The 17,392-nt window shown below is 46.5% G+C and overlaps 1 protein-coding gene across 2 annotated transcripts in view; it reads right to left on the reverse strand.

Annotated features, from left to right (window-relative positions):
- Window positions 1-560: 560 nt before the first annotated feature.
- The window catches only part of Rbsn (rabenosyn, RAB effector), a 28,547-nt gene continuing 11,715 nt past the window's right edge, over window positions 561-17,392 (reverse strand). For both annotated transcript variants that reach the window (XM_028854953.2, XM_028854959.2), the window contains exons 4-12: window positions 16,287-16,387; window positions 15,333-15,378; window positions 15,073-15,234; window positions 12,522-12,763; window positions 10,968-11,038; window positions 7,551-7,637; window positions 6,747-6,849; window positions 4,798-4,902; window positions 561-4,105 (exon numbers count right to left, since the gene is read on the reverse strand). In XM_028854953.2, coding sequence (XP_028710786.1) covers window positions 2,957-4,105; window positions 4,798-4,902; window positions 6,747-6,849; window positions 7,551-7,637; window positions 10,968-11,038; window positions 12,522-12,763; window positions 15,073-15,234; window positions 15,333-15,378; window positions 16,287-16,387 — 2,066 coding nt within the window. In that variant the 3' untranslated portion in view covers window positions 561-2,956. The remainder of the gene's footprint in view (window positions 4,106-4,797; window positions 4,903-6,746; window positions 6,850-7,550; window positions 7,638-10,967; window positions 11,039-12,521; window positions 12,764-15,072; window positions 15,235-15,332; window positions 15,379-16,286; window positions 16,388-17,392) is intronic.

Consider the following 17,392-nt stretch of genomic DNA (forward strand, 5'->3'; position numbering starts at 1 on the left):
AGTCCCAGGCTCCCCACCTCTCTGAGCCCCCGTTTCTGGTGGAAGTGGGGCTAGGACTGCAAAGTGTCCTTAGTACATTCGAAGGGGACACAGACAAGGCTTCTAAGAGGCCAGCTTCACACGACTGCCAGAAACCCTCAGTTTCTGTGGGAAACAGGGATGATAGGACTGGACAGGGGTCTGGCCTGTGTTTGTGTAAAACAGCTCCTTTAGTGCTCACTTTGCAACCCAAGGACCTAAGTTTGATCCTCAGAACCCACAAATGTGTTAAGCATGGTGATATGCATTTGTAATCCCAGGGCTGGGGAGAGGAAGATGAGGACCCCTAGGACATGCTGACCAGCCAGTCTAGCCTAATTGGAGAGCTTTAGGATGAGAAACTCTGCCTAAAAGAAGGCGGATAGCTTTCCTAAGACTAAGACCCAAGGCTTAGTGTACACAAGCAAACACTTGCGTGTGCACATGCACATACACACTACAAAAGGGGGATGGAGGGATGTTTTAAGCATACACACACAGCCACAAATGTTATTTTTTTTTTAATAAAAGACTCACATACATGTTATTTTATTTTTTTAATAAAAGCCTCTGATACAAGGCCCCAGTGTAGTGCATGCGCATCAATGACCATCAAGGTAACAGTCACCATGATTACCAACACACCGTGCTCTAGTCTGGCCTAGTACAGAGACCAGCTCCTCAATCTGAATGGAATGGCCTATGGCTTATGTCGCCTGGCTCATGATGACTTAGGACATTCAGCATCTGACAACAAACACACGATGAGCAGTAAGTGTGGTGAGTGAGTGAGGCTCTAGGTCCTTAGTGTGTTAGAAGCGGACAAAACCAGAAGCCCTTCCACAGATGAACATGACCTCCATCTGGGAGATCTGCCAACTCTCTATCAAGGACGTGCTCCTTTACTGATCAGGTGAAGCGCTTCTGGAATCATGAAGTGTTCACATGAGATACACTGTGTAGTTACACTCATAGGCCAACTCCCTCTGCAAACCAACCTTGACCTACATAAATTCTAGGAAGTGATACAAAGGGTAGACAAGTCTCCCCTGTCATGTCTGACTTACAGAGTATGGCCAAAGAGGAATTCAATGAGAAAGTCAGTGAAACCTCTAGAATCTGAGTTTACTTGGTTTAATATTCAATGAATTGATATTTAAAAAATAGTTGCTAAAAGCATTTGTTTTCTCCATGCTCTCAGTCACAGACTGCTACCTGAAGGTGAGTTCAGGAAAGGAGGACATTTAGTCACCAGCTAATTAAGAAACCTTGTCTCATAAGAAAAGCAATGTCTATAGCCATACTGCCCTCAACACCTGATCTATGTCAGGAAGTGGTCGTGGGAACCAGTGTTCAGCTTCATTCTGTGTAGAGAGCTGCCTCCTCTTCGGTCAGACAAAAGGCAGTCCAAGCAGGGTGGATATGCTGGGTATGCCCGGAATCCTAGGGCAACAGCATCTAGAGCCTCGGCCTTAGGAAGAGAAGATGCCTGCCCCAGGAAACATGGATGACAGGTTGCCCACCTCCCAGAACAGCCCATGACACCAACAGAGCTGGCCACTGACTGGCACTGGTAATGCCCTCATCGGTCAGTAAACATCTGCTGACAGAACCCAAAGGGTCCCCCATTATCCTCCCTCTCCAACTCTTCCCACAGCCCCAAGCAGGACAAAGCCCCAACAAGTACTAATGAACAGCTGCCAAAACAGAGATCTTTGCACCCAGATGCCATTCTTACCACCAAGATGGATCTTCACCAGAATGTGACAAAAGAATTTCAGCTCATACACCAATAACTAACAGAAGCCATGGCTCAGGGGTAAAGTGACTAGTGGTCAGTTATTGCCATTAACTAAAGAGCATCACTGCAGAGAGTATGCAGAGCTGAGCACACCAGGATCTTACAACGTCGTCTGTCAACCCATCTGTTCCTGTAAACCAAAGCACTAGGCTACATAACTTCCCTTTCTGTCCCTATCAGAGTTCAAGTGCTTCAGGACTGTGGAATGATCTGAGGCTGTGCGTCAAATATTCCTGTTTCTTAGTACTCAAAGTAGTGAGAAAACATCTCACCAGTTTCCCAGGTCAGGATGAACCACAGTGAAGAAGGCTGACTGGAGAGCCTTGGAAGTTACTAGAATGTATCTCCCGACTTAGAAGTGTTCCATCTCCTGCCAATACTCCACAGAGGCTTCCTGGTCAGATTCCCAAACCACACACAGGCCCTTCAGTGTGACCTGGAGAGTAGTCATTCTGCCAAAGCCTCCAGGGACAGACAACTGCCCAGGTAGAGTCTTCTCCAAACCACAACATCCACCAAAAAGCTGGTCACTCCTATCTCGTAATCAAGCTCACACTGACTCCCCTGCACTTGGAAACTACTTCCTTTAACTGAGAAGGGACAATACTGGCAACATCCCCACCATCCATAAAGAGCCACTGGTCCTCCTGGGTCCAGACTTCCCTTCATAGCAGCATCTCCCTAAGTGTCCAGGAGACAGCCCAAGCAAGGGAGGTGGTGAAGGGGAGCAGCCAAATCGGGACTTCTGCCAGAGCCCCTACAGGAAGGGGCCCGTCAAGGGCTGACCTATAATACTGATCATGATCAAGAACAGTCAGCAGGAAACGGACCAAGAGGTGCCCAGGAGCCATTTGCCTTGGCCCAACAGAGTTGCACTGAACTGTATCTCAGGAATAAAATGGTAAAGTCCCCTGAAAAGGGAACACTTCGTTAAAAAAATAATAATACAGAAAAACCAGCAAATGAATGCCGATTTGTTTTCTGTTCTTGTTCAACTGTAGTGGAAACGACTCTAAGAGCACAGCAAGAGACTACTGTTCCCACCCCTCAGCCTTGTGCATCCAGATACCCACCCATCTCCTCCTCCCCCTTAGGACCCTGCTGCCCAAGACTCTGCCTGCTTCCCGCCCACTGCTGTCAGTTAGGGCCTCCCTTCTGCTTAGCTAGGGTACACTTCAGCTCCCGAAGGTTCTCTGTCAGCACTTCAACCTCGTCCATTCGACCACACTGCTTGGCATCAAAGATGTAAGCCTTGATGTTGTCGATCTGCTGCAGGAGCAGCTCCTCCTCGATGTGCTCCTCAGCCTCTGTACCACTGTCACTGTCCACCTCGAAGGGGTTGGTGCAGGGGCACTCCTCAAAAGGGTTTCCAGGGGCAGGTGGGCTGGCAGGCCTGGGATGGTCATCCTCATCAAAGGGGTTGGGTGCTGCACTGTTTGAGTCAGTGAAGGGATTCCCTACCCCCAGCTCTGCCACCTCCTCTTCCTCAGCATCTTCCTCAAAAGGATTGTATTCTCTGGTGACAGCAGCTGCAGGGCCCGGGAAAGCCTCTGCAGCAGCCGGGCTGGCAGTACCCTCTGTAGGGCTGGAAAGATCTTCCTCATCGAACGGGTTGAGAGAGGTCTTATCACTCTGTTGTGATTCGGTGCTCTGGAGGAGCAGTTCCTGACCAAGGGCTGGGGGGCCGGACCACAAGTGGACGGGTGCTGGAGCCGAGCCAGGTGAAAGGGTGTCTGGAGCAGTGCTGCCAAGAACTGGGGAGGAAGCTGGATCCAAGGCATAGGCCAGATCGCTGTGAGGCCCGCGGCTGGGCTCCAACTGGAAGGGTATGACTTCGCGGAGGTCCAGCGCACGAGTCCGTGCGTGCAGGGATGACGCCAGGAACTGCTCCTGTTCTCGCTCCAGCTCCCGTCTCCGGAGCACCTGCAGCTGCTCCCGCTGCAGCTCCTCCTCCTCAGCCTGCCTCCGGGACAGCTCAATGGCCTTCTCCGTCTGCTGCTGCTCATACTCATCCTGAAGCTGCCGCAGGTTCTCCTGCAGTGTGCGCACCTCATCCGTGCGGCCTGCGGCCTTGGCCTGCCTGATGAAGGACGTAATGTTGTAGATCTGCTGGAGGAGAGGGTCAGGGTCTTCACTCTGTCCCTGACCTTCCGACAGTGGGAGCCAGCCCTCAGCTTTTCGCAAGGGGGCAGGGATGCCTCGGAGAGACCTCACTTCCCCATTGGCTGCAGGAGATGCCAAACCACTCTGCCTTTCCTCCAGTTTCCGCCGGGACTCCAGAGCAGCCTGCAGAGACAGCACACACCCCCAGCGTCACCATGGTCCCCAAGCCAGCAGTCCTCCCTGCCTGCCACCCTCCATGGTCCCCACAACACTAGCATAATTCGACTGCTGAAACGAGGTAGTCATAGGAGGACAGGCTTAGATTTTCAAAAATAAAACCTAAGTTGAGAAGATTTCCTCCAGCTGAGTTTCACTGGCTGTATACTTTTCTTAAACTTTCAAAGACTGCCACTCTTGCTAGCATTTCAGTACACTTTGTTTTCTGTTTTCATGTGGTGCTGGGGATACAACCTAGGGCCTCAAGCATGCTAAGCAAGCATTCTATCACCAAACTGTGAAACAGCACCCTCATTTTCTTGTAAACGACACAGCCTCACTATGTAGCCCTGGCTGGTCTGGAACTCAAAATCCTCTTGTCTCAGCCTCTTGAGGGCTGGGATCCAGGCATGTGCCACCACACCTGCTGTTTTCTGATGAACAGTGCACATTCCAAGGTCTTCTGGAACTTGCCTGCAAGCCTACCAGAGGGAAAATTGCCAACCTTTGTGGTGGTCTAGGCAGGAGAGCATCAGCAGGAAAAACAACTATTTTTCTAAGGCCATAGCAGAAGCCAGCTCGAGAAGGAGACTCAGCAGCAGAGGGTGGGATATGAGAGCAGGGAAGCAACAGCTACTGGACCCCTGGGTGCCATGCACCTGTCTCTCCATGGTCCTCTTCTGTTCCAAGTCCTGCTTCCTTTTCATTTTCAGTTCTTCAAACTGTTCTTTGGTTGGCAGTGACATCAACCCCAGTAACTTTTCCTGTAGGAGAGTAACAGACAATTGTACACTTAAGAGGTTTTTTTGGGGTGGGGTGGGCTGGGCTGGACCTTACGCCTTATACACTTAAGCTTAAGCTAAGGCACTCTGTCCATTGACAGGAAGGACATTCATGCTAACTGGCAGTCACCTTTCAGATGGAGCTGCCTTTTCCTTATGAGCTGATTACATCAGCTCTCCAGGTATCCCCAGGACTGTGACAGCTTTTCCCGAGGCTGTGCTTCGACCCCATCTTCCCACATTCACCTAGATTCCAGCACTGCCTGCCACCATTGTGCTTATTTACCACGCTCAGATCGCTCCCTAGTACTTCATACTCTCTACCACACCCCATGCTTTGGTAATTTGTTGTTGATCCCTTGCTATATAACCACATTCTACCAATGGAAATACTCCCTCCTGGAGGCCTAAAGTCATGAAACGTCAAGAAGCTGACGACAGGCTCAGCAAATCCATGAAATTTCTAGGACTCCTGACCTTTCTCAGACGATCTGAGCAGGAAACAACTGCCAGGGAGAGGAGTCTTCACAGAGCTACTTCACCCAAGTCATCCAGGGACTCCAACAATGCAGGGGACATCAGAGGTAGGAAAATGCAACTCAGATCTAGTCACCAAGCTTTCGTCTGCTCTTGAACCATTAGCCAATGGCCCAGAAAGAGTCCCCTACCACTAACAGCAAAAACTTGACTCCACCAACTCCCCAACTAAAATGAATTGGTTCAATAGAGGAGAGCAGACAGAGCCATAGCATTCCGTGGGCAATCAAGCATAGAAGATTCAGTGGTTAAAACGATACAGATTTGCAGGTATGTAAGGAAGGCTTGATCTTCCTTGTCCACTTGAATGGGTTGGAATTGAAACACACCTCTGTGTGTGTCCATAAGGTCTCTCCAAAAAGTTTGAGGCAGGAAGACCCACTCTGGTGTGGGTGGCACTGTTCTATGCGCTGGCTCCCAGTGTGAATACAAAGGAGAGCTAGCTGAGCACCAGCATCCATCTGTCTCTGTTTCCTGACTCAGATACGTGACCTGTTGCCTCAAGCTCCTGCCACCATGACAGATTCAAACTGTCACCCAAATAAAGCTGTCCTTAAGTTTAAAGTATTTTATCACAGCAACGAGAAAACGGATGCAATGAACTAATTAAAAATGGTACATATAAAAATGTAAATGGAGAAAAAGAATTAAGAGAGAAAATATACCAGAATGAAGAACACTTGTATTGGGGACACAGGATTAAAAGCTATTTTAAACACAAGATTGGGGTTGCAGAGATGGCTCAGGAGTGAAGAGGGCCTGAATTCAGTTCCCAGCTCTAACATCAGGCAGCTCACAATGCCTGTAACTCCAGATCCAGGGCATCCACTGCCCTCCCTGGGCTCTGCAGCACCTGCACGTACACATGCATCAACCTACATGTAGATACACATATACACAATCTAAAAAGGAAATCTAAAAAACACACAACACACACACACACACACACACACACACACACACACACACACACTCTAAATAAAAAACATACATACGAACATAAATACATACATAGAATAAAAGGCATGAAGCAGGAGGCAGACTAGCTGGGACAAAGTTGTCAACAGGAATGGAGGGGATGAGAGTGGATGATGAGGGTGATATGACCACAATAACTGCATGCATGTATGAAGTTGTCAAAATGTTTAATAATTTTTAAAACATATCTTTACTTTTACCTAGGTTTCAGCTTTTTCTCCAAATGTAGCATTCATAATTTTAAGAAATAATAAATGTACCAGCAGAAAACAAGCAAGCCACACACTTATGTCACCCTAGCATGGCTTTACCTGCACAAATAGTGTAGCTGAATATCTGATCATTCTCTGTAGCCGCAAAGTGTTTGGATGTGGTGAAGGGTCCTGGTTCAAGCCCAAGGTTAAGATCTTCTTACTATATTGGAACAAAGGCACCAATGTGATGGGTGCTGCCAGCCTCGGAAACACGGTGAAGTCTCTAGAGCTGCCAGGCTCTGGTACCAGGAGGATGTGGAACACGGAGGAAACTGAAGTGTCCCTCATAGCAAGGCCCTTTTTTTTTTTTACCCTCTGGCTCCTCTAACACTGCACAGATGAATGTGTGGCCACAGAAGCAGCAACACAGGAGAGCCTGGTTTCACAGGTGAACACAGGGTGTGGCAACTAACAACCCATCCTTTTATGTCTTGCTGTCACCGCCTTAAAATATTCAAGAGTGCAGCCACCCAAAGATCCTGGGTTCCTGAGCTCCTCTCCTATGAAATGGAGGTGCTAATCCTGTCCTGTTCCACGAGGACAGGCACACGGGTAGTACAGCAGCTCTTATTTATTACTAATGAACATCAGAAATCTTTTTCTCTGATCCCCTGCATGCTGGGGATGGAACCCAGGACACTGTACATGCTAGAAGAGTACTCTATTACTGACCTGCACCCCACCCCTAAGCACAGAAGTTACAGAGCTATAGTAGATAGCAAAGCAGGCACCTTCCCTCCTCCACTGTTCCGTCACTAGGAATCTAGATTAGCCCAAAGCTGCTGCCAACACTCACCATTTTATCAAAACACAATCTTCTTCCCATTAACCAGCAGCAGAAACGTGATCTAGCAAACTCACCTTAAAGCATCTATTAGCTCGTACACTTTCTGCACTTCCACTCGAAGGTCATTGGCATGCTCCAGACTGTAGGTCGTCTCCCCAGCACTAAGGAGAAATCATAAAGGTTTGACCTAAGTTTCATGGTGCTAACTAGAGAGCACAGTGCTTACATCCTCAGACATAGATGGTTAATTCTAAGGCTTTTAGACTCATAGAGATAATGCATCAATACCTCGGGATGTAGTAATCAAGCAGAAGCCATTTTTTTTTAAGATTTATTTTACTATTTTTACATATGTGTATGGGTGTGAATATATACGCCTGTGGGAGCCAGAAGTGTCAAATCCCCTAGAGCTGGAGTTACAGGAGGTTGTGAGGTTATGAGCCACCTAACATAGGTGTTGGGAACCTAAATCTGGTGCTCTGGAAGAGCACTCAGTAACTGCTGAGCATCACCCAGCCCACAAAGACCAGCTCTTAGGCTCATCAACAAAACAAATGCAGCTGAGCTCTCTCTGACTACTTTTCCTGAGCAGTTGCCCACTTTATCTTATAGGAGATATAAAGTGACTCAGTCAATGAGCCAATAAAACTACACGAAAGCTGGAAGTCACTTGGCTTTTCACACTCAGCTACTGCTGAAGAAGAGGAGTAACTATGCAGTGAACAGGGATCTCCTGAGCTGTGTCAACCACCTGGCCCCGACTCTCACAAACAACTGCTCCATATAGGGATGAACTGCCCAGGGTGGTGAGGGGATGTCAGAAGAGACCAGATGCAGCTTAACTCAGATCAGCAGCGTCAACTCTAGTGCTGTAATTATTCATTTGCAAGCTTGTCACCCAACCTTGCCAGACTGCTGAAACCCAAGTACCATGATTATGGCTTTTCTTTTCCATATGCTTGGTGATGAACTTTTGGATCATGAGAACAGCTCAGCAGCTTTCTCACCTGGAACCAGCCTCACCACCAGCTACTCAACTCTTTATGGGAAGCAGCTATAACTTAAGTAAGCATTACCAAATTTACCATGTATAAAACAGTTCTGACTAGAAAAAAATATGGGAGTGTTCTATCATCAGGGGATTCACTACAGTGGCTTCATCATCTTTTCACCATAAAATTTGCAAAAACAGGAGACTGGAAGTAAGAAATCAGTGGTGGCCCATGCCTTTAATCTCAGCACTCAGAAGGCAGGGGCAGGCAGATCTCTGTAAGTTCAAGGCCAGCCTGGGCTACAGAGTTGGTTCCAGGAAGCCAGGGCTACACAGAGAAACTCTGAATTTTGTTTTTCTTTTTAAGTGGAACCTTGCTATGCTGAATACCTCAGCTCCAAGGATCGTGTCTCAGACTCCTAACTAGGACTAAAGCTCTGTCTTGGTGGCTCACAGAAAATCAAAAAGCTAACTGAGGCCTGAAATCACTTCCTCACATCAATTTTACTCCCTCAGAGCACTGTCACGGCTGGAGTTAGCCCGTTCAATACTTGCTCCCTTGAGGATGGTCCATAAGATAGGCACCATCGTCTCTGTCCACTGTCTCAGTCACAAGAACGAAGGGAGAACAGTATGTGGCACAGAACTAGCAGTGCTCATGAAGCATCTGCTCAGTGAATGAATGCAGTGACCTAAAACCCAGGAAAGATGGTCCCTGGAGGAGCCCTGAAAGTTAACCATTTGGAAATATGCTCAGCAATGGCTGTTCCCAGGGAAAATCACAGAATGTAGAAAGGCAGCACTAGCCATGGATGCATGAACCTACATTCATACACAAGAGCACACACACACATCATACACAAGATGCACCCCATACACTAAATAAATATGTAAGAAACAGGTGGCCACAAGTGTTAGCCAGACTGTGGAGAAACAAAATTATAAAATGCCAGGACAAAGATATATCCACAAAGTTCTTTGGAAGATAATTTTGCATCCTCAAAAAGTTAAATGCAGAGTTTTTATGATTAAAACCCAGCATAAGCTATACTCCTATGCAAACACACACAGGTTCGTACATACATACAAACAATTATGAAAGGTGCAATATTCCTGGCCAGGCATGTTGGCATATGTCTGTAGTCCCAGTACTTGGAGGTAAACACAGGAAGATCAAAAGGTCAAAGAGACCAGCCTGGACTACATAAGAACTTATCTCAAAAACAAACAGAAATAAAAAACTGTGTTAACCACAATAGTTTAAAGTGTGTGAGAGGGGACCCAAACAAACATCAATCAACAAATGAATAAGCAAACTTCATAAATAAATCTACACATTTTAATACAAGGACAATTCTACAACATGGATGAATGTTGAAAACACTGATGTACGTAGAAGCAGCCAGACACAAAAGGTCATGTAATTCCATTTATAATAGAGTATCACACACTGGCAAATCCAGGCAGGTCAGTGATTGCTAGGAAGAGGGCAAGTTGCTCACAGGTGTGAGGTTACTCGCCAGAGTGATAAGAACACCTGCAACCCAGATGGCAGTGACAACCAGACCACCCTGTGACTATACTACATAACATCACTGAACTAACTGTACACTGAAAAGTGTAAGATAGGCTGCATTTGCCCAGTGCCGCTGTGTACCACCTGTGCTTGAAATACCTGTTATAAGCCTGACATTACAATGCACTGTTAAGAGGCACCTTGGCAAGCTGGGTACGAAATGGGCTGCCCTTCCTCACCTGTTTCCAAGTATTGCACATAAGAGCAGTGGCACTTATGGTCTGAGGCCCTTCCCAAATCTGCTTCATCGGAATGGCCCTGACACATGAACATGGACGGTTATGTGTATTTTCAAAAATCATGTGACAAAAACAGGTGTCCACCAATGCACAAATGTAAGAAGTCAGAGTTAAGATTCTATTTTCAACTTTACACCTTTAAGTGCTCCCAGAGGTAAGAGGCTGGGGGTTGGGAGCTTAAGAGGCGGTATGGAGGGCTGGAGAGATGGCTCGGGGTTAAGAGTACTGGGTATTTTTCCAGAGGCCCTGAATTCAATTCCCAGCAACCACATGGTGGCTCACAACCATCTGTAATGAGATCTGGTGCCCTCTTCTGGCATGCAGGGATACATGCAGGCAGAACACTGTATACATAATAAATAAATAAATCTTAAACAAACAAACAAACAAACAAAAAAAAACAAAACCAAAGAGGCGGTCTGGCACCAAATACATACTAATGAACATATTAACATTAATCTCCTAAAATCTGGGGGAAAGGATTCTATTTTTTTGGCAGAAGTGTACCCAGTGCTAGAGCATGTGCTAAGCACATACAAGGCTAGGTTCCATTCTTAGCACCAAAGAGGAAAAAATAAAAAACAGTAGAAAGATTTCTATCTCCATTTTCATCTAGTGAAGAATTGGCCTCACCAGCCAGATCATAGCCACCAATGAGTCAGAAAAACAGAGAGGAGGGGCTTACTTTAAAGATGCTGCCATCCTGATGTATTCAGGAGCTTTCTGGTCAACTTTCTCCATGCAAAGTCGTAGTTTCTAAGAACAAAAGAGAAGGAGTGAGTGCTACACTGAAGACAGGAACTCGGACATAGAAGCCAAGCTACACTAGAGACACCAATAAAAAGCCCCCTTTAAAACACTGGCTTGTTTTGTTTTGTTATTGTTAGTTTCCTTATGGATAGACTATTTTCTAAACAGAAAATCTCGCAGGAAGGAAAGAACAGAGGTGGACCTTTTGACTAGATGTTTTTGAGAGGCAGCCTTCCAGAGTACAATGTGTCTAGATGGGGAAGAGGAATCAGCCACTGTGTTCTCTGCCAGGTGGTGCCAGCTACCAGCACATGGCACTGCCAGGGCTCTCCTCAAAACAGTAGGTAAATATGACCTGCAGATGGCCGTCCAGTGCACATTGAGAATATTCTTCCTTGGCTCAGAGTTTTGCTCAAGTAACTTCCTCTGCCCAGGCTGATCCCTGCTCCCAGTGTCCTTCACTTCCCCACCTGTCTCCCAAACTAGTTCTCCTCAGCCCACAGGTGTCACCTGGTCATTAGGAGGCTTACCTACCCTCATTCCCAGATTTTTTTTCCTCTTTTTAAATTTGCTTATTTTTTTCTGTTTTATTTTATTTTTTTTTTTTTTTTTGTTTTTCGAGACAGGGTTTCTCTGTGTAGCTTTGCGCTTTCCTGGAATCACTTGTAGCCCAGCTGCTCGAACTCACAGAATCCCTGGCTCTGCTCCGATGCTGGGATTAAAGCGTGCCCACCCCGCTTTTTTTCTGTTTTAAATAGTGTCTTTCTGTGCAATCCTGGCTGGCCTGGAACTTGCTATGTAAACCAGGTTGTCATCAAACTAACAGAGATCCACTTGCTTCTGCCTCCTAAATGCTGGGGCTAAAGGGATATACCACCATATCCAGTCCAGATGTCCTTTACACACTCTATTTCCTCTTGCATACCAACTGATTTTAGATGTGATTTTCACTGGAGATGAAACCTACAGCAAGAGGTCTACCACAGAGCCACATTCCCTTGCCTCCCTCTCAGTGTGCCTCCACTTAGGTGCTCCGGGGTCACTGGAGGCAATGAAGACTAAGGCATCTGAGACTCAGAAGAGACTCTCAGCTGACAGGCAGAAAACATACAAGCCCTGAAAACACTTAACAGCTAAAACTGATAAACCAAAACTCCCATGTGGGATTTCCAGGACCCTTGCAGCCCACAGTTCACTACATCTTCAGCTTCTGTCTTTCCACAGAACCTGGCATGCACAGGACAACCACTCTTCCCTGCTTGTCTTGGGCCTCCTTCCTTTCGAGTGGGTGAGGGAAGGTAGGAAAATGAATTTGCTACCACACACCCAGGATGACAGACTCTGACTCACCCAGGGCCCTAGCTGGGAAGTCAGCCCATGGCCTTGGGCGGGAACTGAAAGTGACTTAAGGGAACAACCTCCCAGAGCACTCTCTAGAACCTGCAGGCAGGTGTGCAGCAAACAGCCCAATCTGCCTGGCGTGCGTCACCTCGTAGAGCTTCACGATGTCAGGTGTGTGCTCCTTCTCGTCCATCTGCTGCTCTCTCTTGAGCAGCTTGTCCTTGCAGTGTGTGCAGCAGCGGATGCGGTCATCATCCTTCTCGTCCAGGACTGAGCTGACACTGCTCATGCTACTGATGCTGCCCCGGCGGGAGCCATGGACACTGTTAGGTGACTGGCTGGGGCTGGTATGGGTGCTCAGGGAGTCCTTGCTGGCACTGGTGAGCTTATCTACAAACCGTAACAGACAGGCAGCAGTGACCCCTCAGTGCCACTTATCCCACCACCTACGACCACAGATGTGAGTTGGGAAATAAGAGCAGGCTTCACTTCTGGACAAGAAGGACCTACTCCTCTGCCACAGGGGTTAGACTCTAGTGTGAAAAGAATGCTGTTGCCAAGCAGATCAGGTCCAAACAGCCTGTTGTGACCTGTCTTTGGGGCTTGCAATACTAATCCTAAACTGTTTGCCCCATTTCTCCACACAACCCACATTCTCCAGAGACTTTCCTTTGTATCCCTCCCACCAGTCCCTAACGTGGTGCTCGCCCCTTCCAAGCTTAGCTCAGATACATACCCCATAGGAAGCAAAGATCTGCTCTTCATATCATTTCCCCTTATCCATTTGGAGCCACACTCCTCCTCCTCCCTGTCTAACAGCTGTATATATATACAAAGCTGCCCTGTGAATCAGCAACTATTGGGAAGAAACTGTCTTATACTCATAGCCCTAACACAGCCATCAAGGCCCCCTGATAGCATCTGCCCAGGTAAAAAGCCCAAAAGCAGAAAGGTGAGCAGCATCCTGAAAGGAGGTAGGTCCCAGGGAGAAAAAAAAAGTATCAAGGTAAAGTAAGCAGACACAAGAACTAGGCAGACAAAAAGTGACTTTGCCCCATGTTGTCCAAAGCCTCATAGCCAAGTGTGCAAAAATAATAGAATTCTTTGTGTTGCTAACCCATGCTCTGGAACCCAGAGCCTTGACTATGCTAGGCCAGTGCTCTTTCGCTGAGCTGCGCCCCAACCCTCCTTTAGCAGTGTCTAAGCAGCAGATCTGCAAAGGACTGGAGCATCAGGTCCACTTGTACTTTTACAGTCTTGTTATTCCAGGTCTCACCCATGCCCCGCACATTTCCCATAGCAACTCTCCCTTCTCAGCTACTCAGCTCACCTCCCTGGGGACTGAGTACCAGGTCCCCTTGATGTTCTTTACTCGGCCTAGAATGCTAACAACCCATTCTCTTTCAAGGCACTCCTCTGACATCACATGTGGACCCCATGCCTCCATGCTTCCTTTCACTGGAGCCTCCATGGCACTTAGCACTTCCCATACACATTAGTCTCTCTGTATGACACTGAGATGTTTGAAAATTTTATCATAAGGAAGGAAAAGAACCATTGCTCACTTTTCAAATCCTCTGACCCAAAACCTCACCTGCACTTCTAGGCAAAGCTGACACAGAGCTGCTGAGCTTCTCCCTGATGAAGCAATTGTGTGTGAGTTTCTAGCTCGCCTGCTAGGTTTCCTTGGAGAAACAAGCACTGCCTTACAGACTAGAAATGTTCAAATAACCGCTTGTGAGCCAGTCGAGCCTCCGCCCCGTTTGTGTATAGCTCTGGAACTAAGTATGTTTTTCACTCTTGTTTACTTTTGCTTTGAGACAGGATCATCTCACTCTGTAGCCCAGGCTCAATCTTACAGTAGTTTTCCAGCCTCAGCTCCCTATGTGCTGAGGTTACAGAGCCACTACGTCTAGCTTCACCTTTGCTTGTTTGGTTTTAGTTTGAGACCAAGCCTCAATATGTAGTCCAGGCTGACACTAACCATGTTGGGACCCTCTGATTCTGCCTCCCAAATGTGCACACACCCAGATGGTCTCTAAGAAGTTGCTCCTATTTTTTTTTTTTTTTTAACTAATAAGAAAGGGAAGAGACCATGTGTGCCCACAAAGCCTAAGATAGTTTTCATCTAATTCCTTATTTAAAAAAAAAAAAAATTCAGGGCTGGATGGTGGTGCATGCCTTTAATCCCAGCACTTGGGAGGCAGAGGCAGGTGGATCTCTGAGTTAGAGACAAGCCTGGTCTACAGATCAAGTTCCGGGGTAGCCAGAGCTACACAGAGAAACCTGGTCTTGCAGCAGGGAAAGAAAAGAAAAAACAATAAACAAACTATTAAAAAAGAAAAAGAACAAAAAAAAAATCTCTGGACTGGAGAGATGTATCATAAGTGCTTGCTGCTCTTGCAGAGGACCCAGGTTCATTCCCAGAACCCATATAGTGGCTCACAACCATCTGTAACTCCAGTTCCAGGGGCTCCAACACCCATTTCTGAAAAAAAGAAAAAAAAAAAAGCACACCAGCTGTACTATATCCTTGGGCCTTAGCACAGTGTCTAGGCTGTAGTGGGCTTCATGTACTCAACAAATAGATGAAGGAAGATTCTGTGGGCCATTAATTAAACAAGTGGTCCCAAGGGCCTAGGCACACTCACTAGTCCCAAAAGAGATTAGGGTCCAGGGCCCACAGTCATATCACCTACTTGCCAAGGGCAGGCCAATGAGCTCCATACATTTCTTGCACATGATAGACCCACAGAGGCGGCAGTGGTGACGGCGGTTCCGGATGCTGAACTTATTCCCACAGTCTGGACAGAAAGGGACATCCTGGTCATTGACCCAAGGCACCACGGACTTTTCTATTGCTTTGGAAGGAAAAAAGAAAAAAGCAGCTCAGCATTCTGAAGTTGTTCTCAGGGAGAAAGCCCAAATGGGATGACTGTGAGCAAAGGTCTGGACTTACCTCTAATCTTTGAAGTCTCAGTATTTGTTCTGTCAAATGCAGTGAGCTAAACAGAAAAACACAAAGCCAAATAGAGTTAACCAGTTAAGGGACATGCCCCACACTCCTGCCACTCACACTCAGCAGGCAATGCACATTTGCATTTTTCAAGCCTCACTGGTGGGCCCCAAGCCCAGTTGTCCAAACAATTCCACAAGGTACATGTTAGTTTCAGATCCAGAAGAAACCTCCATACCTATGAGAACTTTCCTGGTCTGGGACTTAGTTGGTGGAAGAGTGCTTGCTGGAACACCACAAAAACGAAAAAAGGGGCTGCTATACCTACAGATGACGCCACATGCCCCCAACCCCCATCCAGATGTGTGTGTGTGTGTGTGTGTGTGTGTGTGTGTGTGTGTGTGTGTGTGTAGCAAGTGTATCTAGGGTCAGCACACAGCACAGTCATGGCAGTGCCACAGGCATAATCTAGCACCACAGGACAAGGAAGGTTACCCAAGATGCCCCCCGACACATACTAGCCCTAGCCCTGACTGAGTACTCACAGAGCTGGACACTGCTTGTTGGCTATCAAATGACATTACACACTGAGTGACTGCCTGGAACAACCCCAGGACGAAGTTTTTTTTTTTTTTTTCCGAGACAGGGTTTCTCTGTGTAGCTTTGCGCCTTTCCTGGGACTCACTTGGTAGCCCAGGCTGGACTCGAACTCACAGAGATCCACCTGCCTCTAGGACAAAGTTTTAAAGCAGTCAGTGGAGGTGAAAGGCAGAAAGGGGGAGTGGGCACACAGCACGTCTATCAGTGTGAGCCATTCACTTTAGGAAGGCCAGTTCTGGCCAAGCCTGTCCTCTGTAGCTCTCTCAGTAGCAGATATACATCATTCGCATAACATACGCTATAGAAACTGAGATTCCTACAAAATTTGTACTTGCAAAATGAAACTACAAAATTTACCTTCTCCAACCTGATTATTAATTTGTTAACTTCAACAACATAGTGGTCAATTCTTGCAGCACGATGTTTTTTAAAGTCAGAAAGATGGCTTCTCACAGCACCTAAGAAGGAAGAGAAGATAAATGAATTGTTAAAGATTCTCATGATGCCTCTCTAGATCCTCAATGAACTGGAAAGCAAGTAAAAAAATTCAAGATTTGGAGCTGGAGAGATGCCTCAGAGGTTAAGAGCACTGACTTCTTCCAGAGGTCCTGAGTTCAATTCCCAGCAACCACATGATGGCTCACAACCATCTGTAATGAGATCTGGTGCCCTCTTCTGGTCTGTAGACATACATGCTGTATACATAATAAATAAACAAACAAATAAATAAATAAATAAATTTTTAAAAATTCAAAATTTTAGTGCCTTACCAAACTTTTAAAGGTCACAAAGCATAGCAGATGAAGTCATATTAGAGCTAGTCTGAGCTCAAATTTCAATTCTGCTAGATACTAAGTAACCTTAGACAAGTTACTTAGCTACTTTGTGACTTAGTACAATATAGCTTCTTTTTCTTTTCTTTTTTTTTTTTTAAGATTTATTTATTTATTATGTATACAACATGTATGACTGCAGGCCAGAAGAGGGCACCAGATCTCGTTACAGATGGTTGTAAGCCACCATGTGGTTGCTGGGAATTGAACTCAGGACCTCTGGAGGAGCAGTCAGTGCTCTTAACCATCTGAACCATCTCTCCAGCCCTCACAATGTAGCTTCTTATCAAAACAAAAGCAATCCCTTCTCAAAAGCCAGGCAGTGATGGCTCTCACCTTTAATCTCAGCACTTGGGAGGGAGAAGATGGTGGATCTGAGTTCAAGGCCAGCCTGGTCTACAGAGTGAGTTCTAGAACAGCCAGGGTTACATAGAGAAACTATCTTAAGAAACCAAATAATAATAATAGTCCCTTCTCAAAATGGGGGATGGTGGTGAGGGAGAGTAAGTGGTTATATATGCTTTTAGTACAGTTAAACAGATGCGTTTCTCAGTCTAGCATCTAAGACCCAACATAAATGGTCCCAATACAAATGTTAGCAGGTAGTATCTGACCTCAGTGTATCTGTTC

This window comes from Peromyscus leucopus, chromosome 3 (assembly GCF_004664715.2).
Source record: "Peromyscus leucopus breed LL Stock chromosome 3, UCI_PerLeu_2.1, whole genome shotgun sequence".
Taxonomy (NCBI): domain Eukaryota; kingdom Metazoa; phylum Chordata; class Mammalia; order Rodentia; family Cricetidae; genus Peromyscus; species Peromyscus leucopus.